This window comes from Caretta caretta, chromosome 2, assembly GCF_965140235.1.
Source record: "Caretta caretta isolate rCarCar2 chromosome 2, rCarCar1.hap1, whole genome shotgun sequence".
In the NCBI taxonomy this organism is placed as follows: domain Eukaryota; kingdom Metazoa; phylum Chordata; order Testudines; family Cheloniidae; genus Caretta; species Caretta caretta.
In genome coordinates, this window is record NC_134207.1 from 181,765,881 (window position 1) to 181,780,488 (window position 14,608).

The 14,608-nt window shown below is 43.3% G+C and overlaps 1 protein-coding gene across 3 annotated transcripts in view; it reads right to left on the bottom strand.

Annotated features, from left to right (window-relative positions):
• BMPER (BMP binding endothelial regulator) overlaps positions 1-14,608 on the bottom strand; it is a 267,662-nt gene that overhangs the window by 165,546 nt on the left and 87,508 nt on the right. For all 3 annotated transcript variants that reach the window (XR_012667155.1, XM_075125625.1, XM_048839067.2), the window contains exon 7: positions 5,113-5,212. Coding sequence is in view for 2 of the 3 variants with exons in the window: in XM_075125625.1 (XP_074981726.1) it covers positions 5,113-5,212 (100 nt within the window). In the remaining variant the exon portion in view is untranslated. The remainder of the gene's footprint in view (positions 1-5,112; positions 5,213-14,608) is intronic.

A 14,608-nucleotide genomic window follows, 5' to 3' on the forward strand; every position in this document is an offset into this window, starting at 1 on the left:
GCTTATGCTCAAATAAATTCGTTAGTCTCTAAGGTGCCACAAGTATTCCTTTTCTTTTTGTGGATACAGACTAATATGGCTGCTACTCTGAAACCTGTCATCTGCCATTTTGTTGCCCAGTAACCTAGTTTTGTGAGATCCCTTTGTAAATCTTTGCAGTCTATTGTGGACTTAACTATCTTGAGTAATTCTGTATCATCTGCAAACTTTGCCACCTCACTTTTTACCCCTTTTTCTAGAACTTGAATATGTTGAACGGCACTAGTCCCAGTACAGATCCTTGGGAAACCCTGCTATTTTCTCTCTCCATTCTGAAAATTGAACATTTATTCCTACCCTTTGTTTCCTGTCTTTTAACCAGTTATTGATCCATGAGAGGACCTTCCCTCTTAACCCAACTGCTTAGTTTGCTTTAGAGCCTTTGGTGAGGGACCTTGTAGGAAGGCTTTCTGAAAGTCCAAGTACACTATATCTCCTGAATCACCCTTGTCCACGTTTGTTGACCCACACAAAGAATTCTACTAGATTGATGAGGCATGATTTCCCTTTACAAAAGTTATGTCGACTCTTCCCCAATAATTTGTTTTCATCTATGTGTCTAATAATTCTGTTCTTTACTATAGTTTCAACCAATTTGCCTGGTACTGAAGTTAGGCTTACCAGCCTGTAATTGCCAAGATCAACTCTGGAGTCTTTTTTAAAAATTGGCATCTTCCAGTCATCTGATACAGAAGCTAATTTAAGTGATAGGTTACATACCACAGTTAGTAGTTCTGTAATTTCATTATTTGAGTTCCTTCAGAACACTTGGCTGAATACCATCTGTTCCTGGTGACTTATTATTGTTTAATTTATCAATTTGTTCCAAAATCTCCTCTACTGACACCTCAATCTGGGACAGTTCTTCAGATTTGTCACCTAAAAAGAATGGCTCATTAACACCCCTTCAGTCAGAAGGGGGAAGCAAAAAAAAAAAAAAAAAAGGTGGAAGGCACCTGCAGGGAGGGTTGTTAGTGGGAAATAGATAGTTGTAATGAACCATAAATCCTGTGTCTCTATTCAGTCCATGATTTTTAGTGACTAGGCAAAGTTATGAATTTAAGCTCCTAGGCTCATCTTTTGAAGGTGTTGTGCAGGTTTTCTTTGAGGATGAAGACTGATAGGTCACATATAGAGAGATTGCTTTGTGAAAAGTGTTTACCCACAGGTGATGTGGTGTGCTTGTCTTTTATCATTTTCCTGTGTGAGTTCATTCAAGAGCATAGAGATTGCCTGGTATCACCCACATTGTATTGGGGTATTTAGTGCCCTGGATGAGGTACACCACATGTTGTGATGGGCATGTGTGGGACCCATGGATCTGAAATGGTGTGTTGTGGGAGGGTGTGTGTGACGCTGTATGGAATCTGGGGGACACTTTAGGATATTATGAATACAAATATTGTAAAATTGCAATGACATATGCCAGGTATGCCATGTAAGATATCTGAAAAAATGTTATAATTTGCCAGATATGATAATCTTGTTTATGTTAGTATCACCGTTTGTATTATGAGTTATAGATATGTATGTATGTCTATATTCAAACTTGGGCTATGCTTCTCGGTGACACCCCCAGACAGTTTGGCATCAGCTTTGCCTAGCCTGCTTGATGGCCCCTTAAGGACCATCAGCTATACAACTGATCCATTGAGAAAAGGCAAGGGATACACCTCATGACTCAGCAAGGCATGCATGGGCATGCCTATGGACAGAAAAGGCTTCCAAGCCATGTACTGGGCAGTTTGCGTTGGAACCTAAGAAAGCACAGGCCACATGGCAAAAGACTATAAAAGGCAGCTGCATCTTCTCCATTTTGTCTTCATTCCTGCTTCTTACCTCTATGGAGTAACCTTTCTACAAATGAAGTTCTGAACAAAGTACCGAATGACCCATCCAAGCTGTGGATGTGATCCAGAGGGACTTTCAAGCCAGCAAACTGACGAATACTGCTAGGAACCTCATGGACTTTGAATCTTTGCATGTATGTGACTGCTTTACCATTCAACATCTCTCTTCTTGTTCTTTCTTTTTTCTTTATAACAAACCTTTAGTTTTAGACACTAAAGGATTGGCTGGCAGCATGGTATTTTGGGTAAGATCCAACCCTATACTGACCTGGTAATGTGGCTGACCCTTAGGGGTCAGAAGAACATTTTCTATATGTGAGTAGTGTGACAAAGCTCTGTCCTTGCCTCCGTGGGTCCCGCATTTCCTGGTGGATTTCACTAGCCTCAGAGGCTCACTGTGACCCTCCACATAGCCCTTCTCTCTCTAGAGACAAGGGTCACAGTCTACTAAGCCATTTTCATCATAAGCCAGCGAGGGAGGTGAGGAGAAGCTATCCTCTCTTGCACAGTCTCTTTTGTCTCCCAGTCTCAGTGATTAACCAGGGGGGAGGGGAGCCTGGGCCCACCCTCTACTCCGGGCTCCAGCCCAGGGACCCTAATAGTATCAGCTATGGTAGCTGACCTTTTAGAAACCTGACACATACAATTCCCTGGGCTACTTCCCCACAGCAGCCCCCACTTCCTCAAGCTCCACTTCACCCTTACTTCAGGGCCTCCTTCCTTGTGCCTGATATGGGTGTGTACTACTCAGTCTCTCCAACAGCACAACTTCCTCCCACAGCTCCTGACATCCACACCCACCTGACTAACTGGGAGGCTTTTAACTAGTTTCAGCCAATCCCTGACTGGCTTCAGGTGTCCCAATCAACCTAGCCTTCTCCCTGCCTTCTGAAAAGTTCTTAATTGGCCCCAGGTGTCTTAACTGACCTGGAGCAGCTGCCATTTAACTTATCCTGGTACCAGGGATTTGTTTAGCCTGGAGCTAATATATCTATCTCCCACTACTTTTCTATAGCCATCTGGCCTTGCCCCGTCACAGTAGAGTTTTAAAATAACTTCTCACTGTACTGGACCTAGGTGCTGATTGGGAGCTAAGGAACTGGAATGCAATAAAGGCGGCTGTGTGATTTCTTTTTTGCTTCTTAATAACCAGTGTGAGGGATCAGAAGCACAGTTTGTGACTGGTTGGAAGGCTTAACTTCAGTGTTACCCACCAGTCTTGGGAGTATCTGCTCTCCCTTTTGCAGCATGCCCTGACCTTGGCATTTCCAGTGAGGGCTGCCCGAGGCACCCTGGGTCACAGACGGTGTTGATCATTGTAGTAGTGGAGATATGTCTGTAGGTTTTGCATCTGTTCAGGCAGAGCATGGTGCCACTTTGAGTTGGTGTGTCCTGGTCTGTGGCGAGCTTGACTCTGATGATGAGAAGTTGGGAGTTGTTTGAAGACCAGAAGAGGGAGTTAAAGAAATATTTCTTTCATAATGGGGTCCCCATCGAGTATGGTTGTTGTTGTTTGATGATACCCCACATGGGTTCCAGTGGGGTGATAGGTGACACCAGGGGTGTACTCTCTGGTGCTGCAGTTTTATGTCCAAGCCAGGTATTTATAAAGCTTCTCAAATAAAATAAAATAAAACAAAAAGCTATGTTTCAAGCAGGCAAAACATGTTAAATATTATGAGATTCTGGAACAATCTACAGGCCTGGAGGCTCATGGGCCATGGCCCTTTGTGTTCTTTCACTAAGCCAGCCCTGGAAACAGGCTCAAGATTCTAGTATGGGATATGGCTGAGACAATAAAATCCCCTCTAACTGGGTGAGAGGAGTTGTATCAAGTCTCTGATGGTCCCAACTCTGTCAGACAGAGCAGACAAAATTAAAACCCAGATTCCCTTCATGATAGCTTGTTGCTATTCTTTGCATCTGAATTAGAATGATGCACTGAGGATTATTGAATCAAGGTGTGGGTGGAGATGGTATGAACAAAATAAGAGCAAGCCAAAGTCTTAACCTTTTTCAGATTCAGAGTGGTTTGGAACAGTCTGCCTTCCCAAAAGGAGTCTGGCTCAGTCCTTGAGTCTCCACATCACAGATGCCTTTTAGACCCAGAAGTCTCTTTTTGGGAACCTGCTGCTGTTCCTCTTAAATTTGACATCTCCCAAATGTGTAGGAAGCCCCAGAGTGCATGTGCTTCTCATCCAGTAACAGAGCCCAGCTGAGAGACCACTAGGTAACATCAACTGTCCTCAGCCTCAAGGGAAAGGGTTTCTGGACTTCCCCTCTATTCAAGGTGCTGGCCGTTTAGAATGATGGCAAAGCAATTCTAAAAAGCTTTCTTGGCACTAGAAGGAAACAGCACTCTCTCCCCAGGCTGTACCTGAAGATCACGATACCACTTCTGGAACCAAAAGTAGAGGTGAGCTGAGGTGGGGAGTATCTGAGATTAGAGGTAAATACTTCATACAATACTTTACTAAGGGCAACTCATTTCTATTCCAATCCCTGTATTCTTTAATTTAACTTTAATACCTTGCATGTAGACAAATGGCCAGATTGATTCTTTCTGGTCCAAATTGGGCCCCCACCAGTGTCAACAACTGAAGGGCAGATGTTCCTCCCTCAGAATTTCATATTGTTTACATTGATTGATGTTCTGGGGCAAAAGAAACCATCTCATGCAAAAGCATGTATTGAGTTATCTTAATCCAACTGAAAAACTTCCCAGTTCAGACTATGATGCCCCTCCAGGGAGCAAACAATTACACAAATTAATAGGTCCCTATCCATTCTGACAATAGCTTTTAATAACGACACTTCAGCTGAGGGTCTTCCTTCGATCGCTATTTCCTCAAAACCAAATATGGGGAAACCAGCTTGAATAAAATAACAAAAGGTGAAGCATCTTTCTAGGATTTATGGACATTTCAATGAGCCGCCTCCCCCAATCTCACCCTGCTTTGCAAAACATGTGTGATAAAGGCAACATTCTTTTCTCTCACACACAACAAATTTCCCAGCTTCTCTCCCAAAATTTGTCCTTTGTATCTTTCTTCAAGACCCTACCATGTCTATTGAGACTACCTGTATAAAAAGCGGATTGTAGCCTTTACTACTAAGCATCACTAATTTTTGCTTTTTATTGGCTGTGAAATATTTGTATGAAAGCCACTATGCAGAAATATATTGCATTACATACATTATGCCTGTGAAAAGAACAACTCACCTAAACACTTGGGGCAACAGTGTCCAGAAGGAATGTGACTGAGATGCTGGGGACATGACAGAATGGGGCAGACTTCTCGTACACACTTTGTCCTGCCTCCCTATGGGAAAATAGGCTCAATTAGAAAAAAGAAAAAACACGTGCACACACACACACACTGGTGACAAGTCTTACAGAAGCCTTAGCAGAAGCAATATTTACCCACATATATGTCTATTCATACCTGGCACAGAGACTTTATGCAACTGCCATACAGCACTTCCTACATTCCTTGCAGAATCTCTACATGTATTACTGTTTTTCACTCTGGTAAACAATGAGCAAGTGATAGCTGCACAAAGAGAAGTGCCTGGCTAACTGATTTCTCAATACGGATGTGGGAAAATCAGGTAGAATAAAAGCATAACCCATGAACCTTTCTTGAGGTTCCAAAAAGCCAGTGAACACATTTTTCACCACATATGCTGCTGCATAGGACTTCTGAGCTTGTCTGAGATAGGAAGCAGAGTTAAAGAACAAAAGTAAGAGGAGGATGGGTATTCTCCAAGTATTTCCACCACTTCAGGAATGCCAAGTAGCCACAATCATTCATGAAAGCACATTCTCAGTACAACTGTGCACACCCAAAAAGTCTGCACTGTTCAGAGAACAAAGAACAGGTAGTCAATGAGATAGAAGGAGTGTGGCAGATAGAAAGAGAGAGGAAAGAAGTGTATACTGAAGGAGCAGGAGAAAGTAGAGGAGAAAATGAGAAAAAAGCAAAAGAGAAACAGCACAGAAAGTGTAAGAATAGAGAAATCAGTTGAAGGAAATCAACCAACAATATAGTGACAAGGGGGAAAGATCAGAAATAAGGCAGGACTTGGTTCAGGGGCAATTTCAAAGGAAAAAGAAGTTGGTCTTGCAGATACAGGGTAGAGAAAAAGGCAAAAGCGTTGGGACTGGAGGAAAAAAAGTGAAGGTGACAGACAGATAAATATTCTTTACTGAAACATTATTTATTACTTGTAATGCAGTAGTGATTCAAGGCCCTAGTTTGGAAGCCGGGCCCTATTGTCCTAGATGCTGTACACACATATAGTAAGAAAAGACCATTTGTGTCTCAAAGAGTTTTCAGTCTAAATAATATCCTGCTTTTTATTCTAAAAGGGAGATTTGTAGGGGATGGTGGGGAGTAGGGTGACCAGATCGCAAGTGTGACAAATTGGAACAAGGGGTGAGGGGTAATAGACACCTGTATAAGACAAAGCCCCTGCCCCTGTGAAATTGGGACATCTGGTCACTCTAGCGGGGAGGGGATATTTTGGCTAAAGATGGAGCGAAAGAAAGACTTTTCCGCTCTCCGCTCTGTTGCCAAAACCTTTCTGTGCACATCTCAAGACCTCAACCAAAATGTCCTCCACACCCAGGACTGGTATCCAGGTTTTTCACTTTTAAAATCTGGCCATCTTTGTCCCATGAAGGGAATTCAGTTAGTTTAATCTAAATGTCCTGCCCAATCCATAATTTAGAGCAAAAGATTCAATCCACAATATACTCTGTATTTCTGGATGCTGCAATGAAAGACTTATGAGTAGTCCACAGCCATATTCCTTCAGGATTCTTCTCTGACCTCCCTTGAAACAGATGGAAAAAGCCATTCTTTTAAGAGTTCACTGTTTGAAATTATGGTACAAGACTCCACCCCCAAACAGTACAATAGTACAGTGAACTATGAGTGAGCTTTTATGTAGCAAGAGCAGACTAATCCATTCTGATACTATTACGAAAAAAATTAATGTACTGTCTGTATCACATACTGTAACAAGATTTCAGACTCAGAACTCTCTGAAAAGAACATTTTTCCCATCTGCCCCAAGGGGGCCAGTGAAGTATCCTGAATGCACATGGCTATGGCCTGGTCATCATTCTTTCATTGCAGCATCCAGGATTACAGAGTTTATTGCAAGCTGAAACTGCTGATCTAAATTATGGATCAGAGAGGAAACTTTGACAAAACTAAATGAATTCCTTCACTGAGGATTCTTCTGATGCTCAGGGAATAGCTCTTTAGGAAGAAGCACAGGTGCAGAATGAGAGAATAAATCTCTCTCCCTGGCTCACGGAAATGGTGCTGTCAATCTATCAAGGGGAAAGCTCATAGAAGACAGAACCCATCCTGAGAAGATAATGTGAATGAGTAATTAGAGCATGGAGCCCTTGATCAGATGGGGGTGGGTGGAGGGAGAAGAACACTGATGCGGGTTAAGGAATGATCTAGTAGCTTGGTTGACCAGAGCCCTGCAATATGAAAGGGCCCCTTCCCACAGCCTCACCTACGGATTTTGTTTTCTGCATATACACATCCCCCAAACTGTTTTGCAGCCCCACTTCTTTGACTGATCAAGCCAAAACTCAGGTGCAATCCTTCATGGAGAAACCCCTTTCTAGTCTGTTCTGTTCTGCTTAGGTTTTTATACTACACTCCTCACAGTGCATTGAAGAGTTTAGGTGTGTATATATTTTAACCCACTGTATGGTTTCTGAGGTTAGCCTGTCAAGCCCATGTTCAGGGCTGAGTAGGGGAGTTAATGCAGTTTTGTTCATCCTACCTCAAATAAATTTCATCATCTCTGCATTTGATTTATAATTCCCTTGGTGAATCAGGAATGAAGATCCTAAAAAAGGGGGAGCCTCTAATCATAAATGTTCTCTTTTCCTCCAGATCACCTCAGCCCTGGCTCACATTTACAAAACAGCTTCAGTTCATCTCCTCAACAAGATTGGCTGCCGCAAAGCCACAATTGGCAAATATCCTCAGCTTAAATTATATCACATGGTACAGAAGGTCTGGTTATTTCCAGCTGAACCTTAATTAAATGGGGGATGGTATTATCCCCCCAAACACCTAAAAGCACCTCCTTCTGAAAATCAACCCCCCAAAAAGGTGTGGCAAGTTGGGTATCCAGAAACTAAAGCACCCAAAGCCACTAGCCACTTTTGTAAATCTTGATTGTCACTAAACATAACCAATATATAGGATATTACACAGAGGTCTAGGGGATATTTTATCATCAGGAATCTCACAAAATGTTGTTCAGAAAAGGCCCTAGGACATGTGTTTTCCACCAAACAGAAATATGTTTTCATTTGATAAGAAGGGCCCTACCAAGTTCACGGTCCATTTCGGTCAATTTCACAGTCATAGAATTTTTAAAATCATAAATGTCATGATTGCAGATATTTAAATCTGAAATTTCATGGTGTTGTAACTGTAGGAGTCCTGATTCAAAGGGGGGTTGTGGGGGAGTCGCAAGGTTATCGTAGAAGGGTCGAGGTATTGCCACCCTTACTTCTGCACTGCTGTTCATGGCAGCGCTGCCTTCAGAGCTAGGCAGCCAGAAAGCAGGACTGCTGGCCGGAAGCCCAGCTCTGAATGCAGTGTCATTGCCAGCAGCAGTGCAGAAGGAAGGCTGGCAGGGTATGGTATTGCCACTCTTACTTCTGCGCTGCTGCCTTCAGAGCTGGGCCCTTGGCTAGCAACTACCAGTCTCCGGCTGCCCAGCTCTGAAGGCAGCAGCGCAGAAGTAAGAGTGGCAATACCATTCCATGCCATCCATGTTTCTGTGCTGCTGCTGGCAGCGGCGCTGCCTTCAAAGCTGGCCTCTCAGCCAGCCACTTCTGCTCTTCGGCTGCCCAGCTCTGAAGGCAGCACAGAGGTAAGGGTGGCAATACTGTGGACCCCCCCCCCCAACAATAACCTTTTGCCTCCCCCGCCTCTCCTTTTTGGGTCAGGACCCCCAGTTTGGGAAATGCTGGTCTCCTCCGTGAAATATGTATAGTATAGGGTAAAAGTACACAAAAGATCAGATTTCATGGGGGGAGACCAGATTTCACGGTCTGCAACGTGTTTTTCATGGCGGTGAATTTGGTAGCGTCCTATTGATAAGTAATGCTAAATGGTTGTTTGTTTTTGCCTTTTATTTTTAGTTCCTTTGTGCTCAGCACCTTTTTCCATTCTGCTCACCTCTCCTTTCCCCCATCCAGGAATTTTCTCTCAAACTGAATCATGTCTGGCTTTTTATCACTGGTTTCTGATTCCAGCTGTTATGCTGTTTAGGTCCTAAGAGTGAAGCAACATTCCAGGTCTCTGCTACCCAAGATAGATATTCCAGACTTACATGTCATCATATGGTGTATGTTCAAAAAGACATAAAACAAATCAACCTATTTAATTTAAAATAATAGTAACTCCACTTGGTCTTCAGCTATTACAGAGAGTTGGTGAGTTTCAAGCTTTAAGAAAACATCAAAACCTGTACAATGCTATGATCTGGACCTTTATTCTCCTAAAAACACGTAGCATTACTTGTCCTGAGTTCAAAATCCCAGGAGGAGTCCCCAGTGCTTCAAACAGCATGAAAAGAAGTTGTGTATATATACAATATGTTGCTACAATAGGTCAAGAAAAAAGCAAATGGAAAATAGCTTGTTGCCCTCTTTCCCAGTATTAACTTTGATTAACTGAAGAAATTCCTACAGAAAATTACAAATTACAAATTATTTTGCTGTGACAAAATCAAATGGCTATATCCATAATACAAGCGAGAATAGGGAAAGTACAGGTTAAATACTATCTAGAGAAGTTAGAAGTATTCCAGTCAACCGGGCCTGATGAAATTCAACCCTAGGGTGCTTAAGGAACTAGCTCAAGCAATCTCAGAACCATTAGCAATTATCTTTGAGAACTCATGGAGGATGGGTTAGGTCCCATAGGACTGAAGAAAGGCAAACTTAAAAAGGGGAACAAAGAGTATCTGGGGTATTATCGACCAGTCAGTCTAACTTTGATACCTTGAGACATGTTCAAACAAATTATTAAAAATTAATTTTTAAGCACCTGAAGGATAATGGGGTTATAAAAAATAGCCAACGTGGATTTGTCAAGAACAAATCAGTCCAAATCAGCCTAATTTCCTTCTTTGAAAGGATTATTGGCTTAATGGGAAGCAGTAGACATGATTTATCTCAATTTGACACTGACCCATATAACATTCTGTGACAGGGTGCTGGGCAAAGGGTTGCTGACTCAGCTCTCTGTCACACCAGCTCCCATTTAGGGGGCTAGATTAGAGATACCTGGAGATAACGTGGCCCTAATTGGGGAGGCGGAGAGAGCTGCCAGCTAATTAGCCTGGGACTGTATAAAAGCCTTGGGGAAGGCAGAAAGAAAGGGAAAAGGCAGGGAGTCCTTCTCTCTCTCTCTCTCACTCCCTCTTGATGGTGAAGGGCCAACTGTACATAGTGAAATGGTGGTGGGAACAAGCCTGTGAATAAACTGCAGCAGTAGATACTAACCCCAGAGTCTCAGAGTGATTTTGTGGACTTAGCAGAGAAAGGAGCCAAGGGGCCCTGCTGCGATCTGCTACATGTGGGGGGCTTGCCTGGGATCCCGTGACAGAGCAAGTGTTTGGCAGCCTGGAGATGGAGGAGACCATGCAGTGGCTGGTCAAGCAGCAGGAGGAGTGCAGAAGGCAATGCAAAGTTTTCAGCAAGCCCACCAGCTGTAGAGACAGGCCCTGCTCACCTGGCAGGCAGAACAGCCTGCAGGGCTTCATTGGGGAGCCGGATGGCATCGAACAGCAGCTCCTGCAGAAAGTGGTGAGTCCCATGGGAGGGGATGGCGTCCAGGTGCTGGGCTTAGGACTGTGTAAAATGGGCCCAACAGATAACCATAACACCTTCCTAGGCACGTTTAAGCAGGTAGCTGTGGGGGCTGGATGGGACAGGGCAACCTGGGCCCTGCGACTGGCTCCCTACCTAGCTAGCAAAGCCCAATGGCCTACTGGCTGTAAGTGAAGAATAAGCCAGGAATGAAGCAGTAAAGGCAGCTGTTCTGGTTTGGGTGGGGCTAGGTCTGGATTACCCAACAGGCAGACAAAGCACATGCTTAGGGCACCAGCAAAGCAGGGGGCACAAAAAAAATGAGTTATTTTTTAAAACATTTGATATTTCAAAAAAAGCATCGAAGTAGTCATCATGGGAAAAATCAGAATTTTCTTAGACTTCCTTACACTCCACTACACACACTTCCCCTGTTTTTCTGTTCTCTTTTTATTACTAAACCAGGGGGGCATCCTACTAACGTAGACTGAAATAATGCGAGGAAATCCGATCCTGTCATGTAGTACAATTAATTTGTTTTATTATTGATATATTCTTCTGAGTTATACATACTTGATTTGTTTTCTTTCATTCATATATATATATATATATATATACATAAAAATAGTGTATGTTGTGTAATTTCACATATCTACTTACTACACTAGAATTGATTCACTTAAAGCTCATATGAAGAGGATAGGTGAAGTGTACAAAGTAGTATCAAGTAGATTTTTTTTTTCTAAATGATATGGACTTATCTGACAAACAATATTAACAAGGTTCCCAAAAGCTAGTTGACTCCTACCCTGTTGACTTTAACATGAATCTCTGTGGAAAAGTACAGCAGTTTCACTATTATATGAGCGCAAAGTTAATGAAACAGGAAAAATGAAATTCTGTCACATTGATCTTCATGACACAATATTGAAAGAAGGAATACAATGTGTATTTCCAAATGTAGAGATCACAGTACATATTTTTCTAACATTGATGATTACTAACTGCTCCACAGAACGCTCTTTTTCTCAGCCGAAAAGAATAAAAAACCCTCAGAGAACAATATGTCAGGACAGACTTGATTCACTTTCCCTATTGTGTATGGAATCGGACACGTTTCATCGAGTCAGCTTCAATGAATTGATCCAGAATTTTGCAATCAGAAAATCTAGAAAGAAGCTATTTTAATTTCAGCATACATGTACATTTTGTGTCATTTCAAAAAATAAAATTTTATTTTACAGTATAGTATTGTTTTTATTTTGAATTACATATAGGGGGCACCATAATCTTTTCAGTGCTTAGGGCCTCTAAAGGTCTTAATCCAGCCCTGGGTGGGGCTGTCTGTAGAGAATTACCACCAGAAGTTCCGGTCGGTGAGGTGGATGGGGTGCGGGGGAGGCTGAGGCCCTGGGCATTTGCGCAAAAGTTAATGCACAGTGGGGGAGATCATGGATGTGCTCATCCTAGAGAAGTTCTTACAAGGCCTCCCCAAGAACATAAAGGTGTGGGTGAGGAGGCACCAACCAAATACAGTTGAGGTGACTGTAAAGCTTATGGAGGCGGACTTCCCCAGGAAGGTGGGATGATCGAGCAAGGAAGTGGAGCCTGGGAGAAGGCCCAGAGAATCCCCGCCCGGGAAGGGCCCAGAGAACAAACTGGAGACACCTGAGGGGCTCCCACAGGATCCAGACCAGCTGTCTACTGGCAGTGCAGGCAACTGGGATACAAGAAGAGGGACTGCTCACACATGGATAGGGCGTGGGCAGAGTTTTGTGGCTGGGCAAATGCTGGAGGGAAGGGGTGGAAGCTGCCCACCATTCCAGTGATGGTGGGGAGGAAACTTGGCCTCAGCCTGTTCTCTGGTACAAAGGAAGCTGGTGGATTCCCAGTGTGAAGATGGATGTAGAGTGCATCCCCTGGGATAGGAGGCAATACCCTATGGCCCAGGTGCCCCTCGAGGTTTGGGGCAGGTTTAAGTGGCCACAGGTCGGGGTAGTAAAGGGCCTGTCTTATCCGGTGGTAGTGAATTTGGATTGGGACCCCTTCCGAGGCAGGAGGGAAGGTGGGCAGAGGGAGAAAGCCCAAAATAAGAAAAAGGGGAGATTCCCTGAGGAAGGGGGTAGAGACCCCCAAGCAGAAAACCCCTAGACAACAGAGCCTAAGAAAGGAGAGGGAAGCTATAGGCGAGATGTCCGCTCCAGGGTCCTTGACCAGAGAGCAAAGCCCGGTGGAGCCCCTTATTAGCAGACCCCCCCAGAGGAAGAGACCCTGTCACTGGGAGGGGGGTTAAGAACAGATTAGACAAACACTTGTTAGGGATGGTTAAGGTTTACTTGGTCCTCCCTCAGCATGAGGAGTGGGAGGTGGATTAGATGACCTCTCAGGGTCCCTTCCATTCCTACATTTCTATGATTCTATAACTCTGTGAATGATGCTAACTTCAAGGTGGAACTAGCTAACGAACTCCTCACACAGTAGCTTCTGCTGAAGTGAACCTGTCTTTGACAAAATCCAAGAGTAAGCTTTTAATCATGTAGGAAAGTATGCTGTGGGATAAACAATATATTTATATTAGATTTATGAAAAATGCTGGTCAGAATCTAATTGGGGTCTGATTCTAGTCTCACTTACACTGATAAAAATCAAGAGGAAACGCAGTGAAGTCAATGGAGCTACAATAGTATAAAACTGGTGTGAGGGGAAAATCAGGCCATTTGTGCATGTACAGTGGTCTCACTTTAAAAGTGTTTAAGACTGTTTACGACTGTTTACTGATTCTATCGGTATGGCCTATCATACTGTATGTATAAGAAATATCTAAACAACAGGTAAATAGGTTCAAACCTGCAGAAACACTTTAAGTGACTGTATTATCATTTTAAAAACATACATTAATTGTCAATTCATGAATTGACTGAAGGACTTTAACTCACAAAGCTAAAAAAACAATGAACCCCTAGACAGTCACCCAACACAAACAAACGTCTGTGTAAACTTTCTGTAGCTCCTGAGAGGAGAAAGAAAATATGATTATAAGGGGTCTCTCAGGACAAAACTACCTGCTAATGCTTAAAATAAGCCCCTGTCCCATTTAATGGAACTGTTATCTGGCATGCGGAGAGAAAAGGAATAACTGCTCAGGGCGTGAGCACTATTTAACCATCTGTGGGTAGCTGAAGTGAGCTGCCTTCTCTGCATAACCAGCTTGTTCCTGTTTCTGAAATGTACAGTCCTGCAAATCTGCACAAATCCATGGACCATTTTTGCAGGTACAAATTTTGTATCTGCGCAGGCTCAACCCTCAAACATATCAGCTAATGGAGCAAGCCTAATGAAACAGGAGTTACAAATGCTCTTGCCTGTAAGTCTGGATTTTTTTTTTTCCAAAGTAGGAATACTGTCATTACCTGAATCCCACCTGAAGATTTCTCTTACTTGCTTATGTCCCTATCAGCATGATTCCACTCACCACATTTACACCATTGATGTTGTCAAATTGGCATTGCTTTAACATATATTTATTATAGGTTTTAGTCTCCTGCAAAGACCTGGGAGCAGTTTAGAATGAACAGCAATCTGATTGGTTAATCTGTTCAGATTCACTGGGCTTCTTTTAGCCACTTACTTGGGGGTGAGCCCTGATTGGGCCTTTACCCATCAACAGGGCCAGCTCCAGGCACCAGCGAAGGAAGCAGGTGCCTGGGGCGGCCAATAGAGAGGAGCGGCACTCCGTCAATTATTGGGGCGGCACGTCCGGGTCTTTGGCAGCAATTCGGTGGCGAGTCCTTCATTCCCTCCTTTCCACTTCGGTGGCACTTCAGCGGCAGGTCAATCAGGTTTTTTTTTTTTT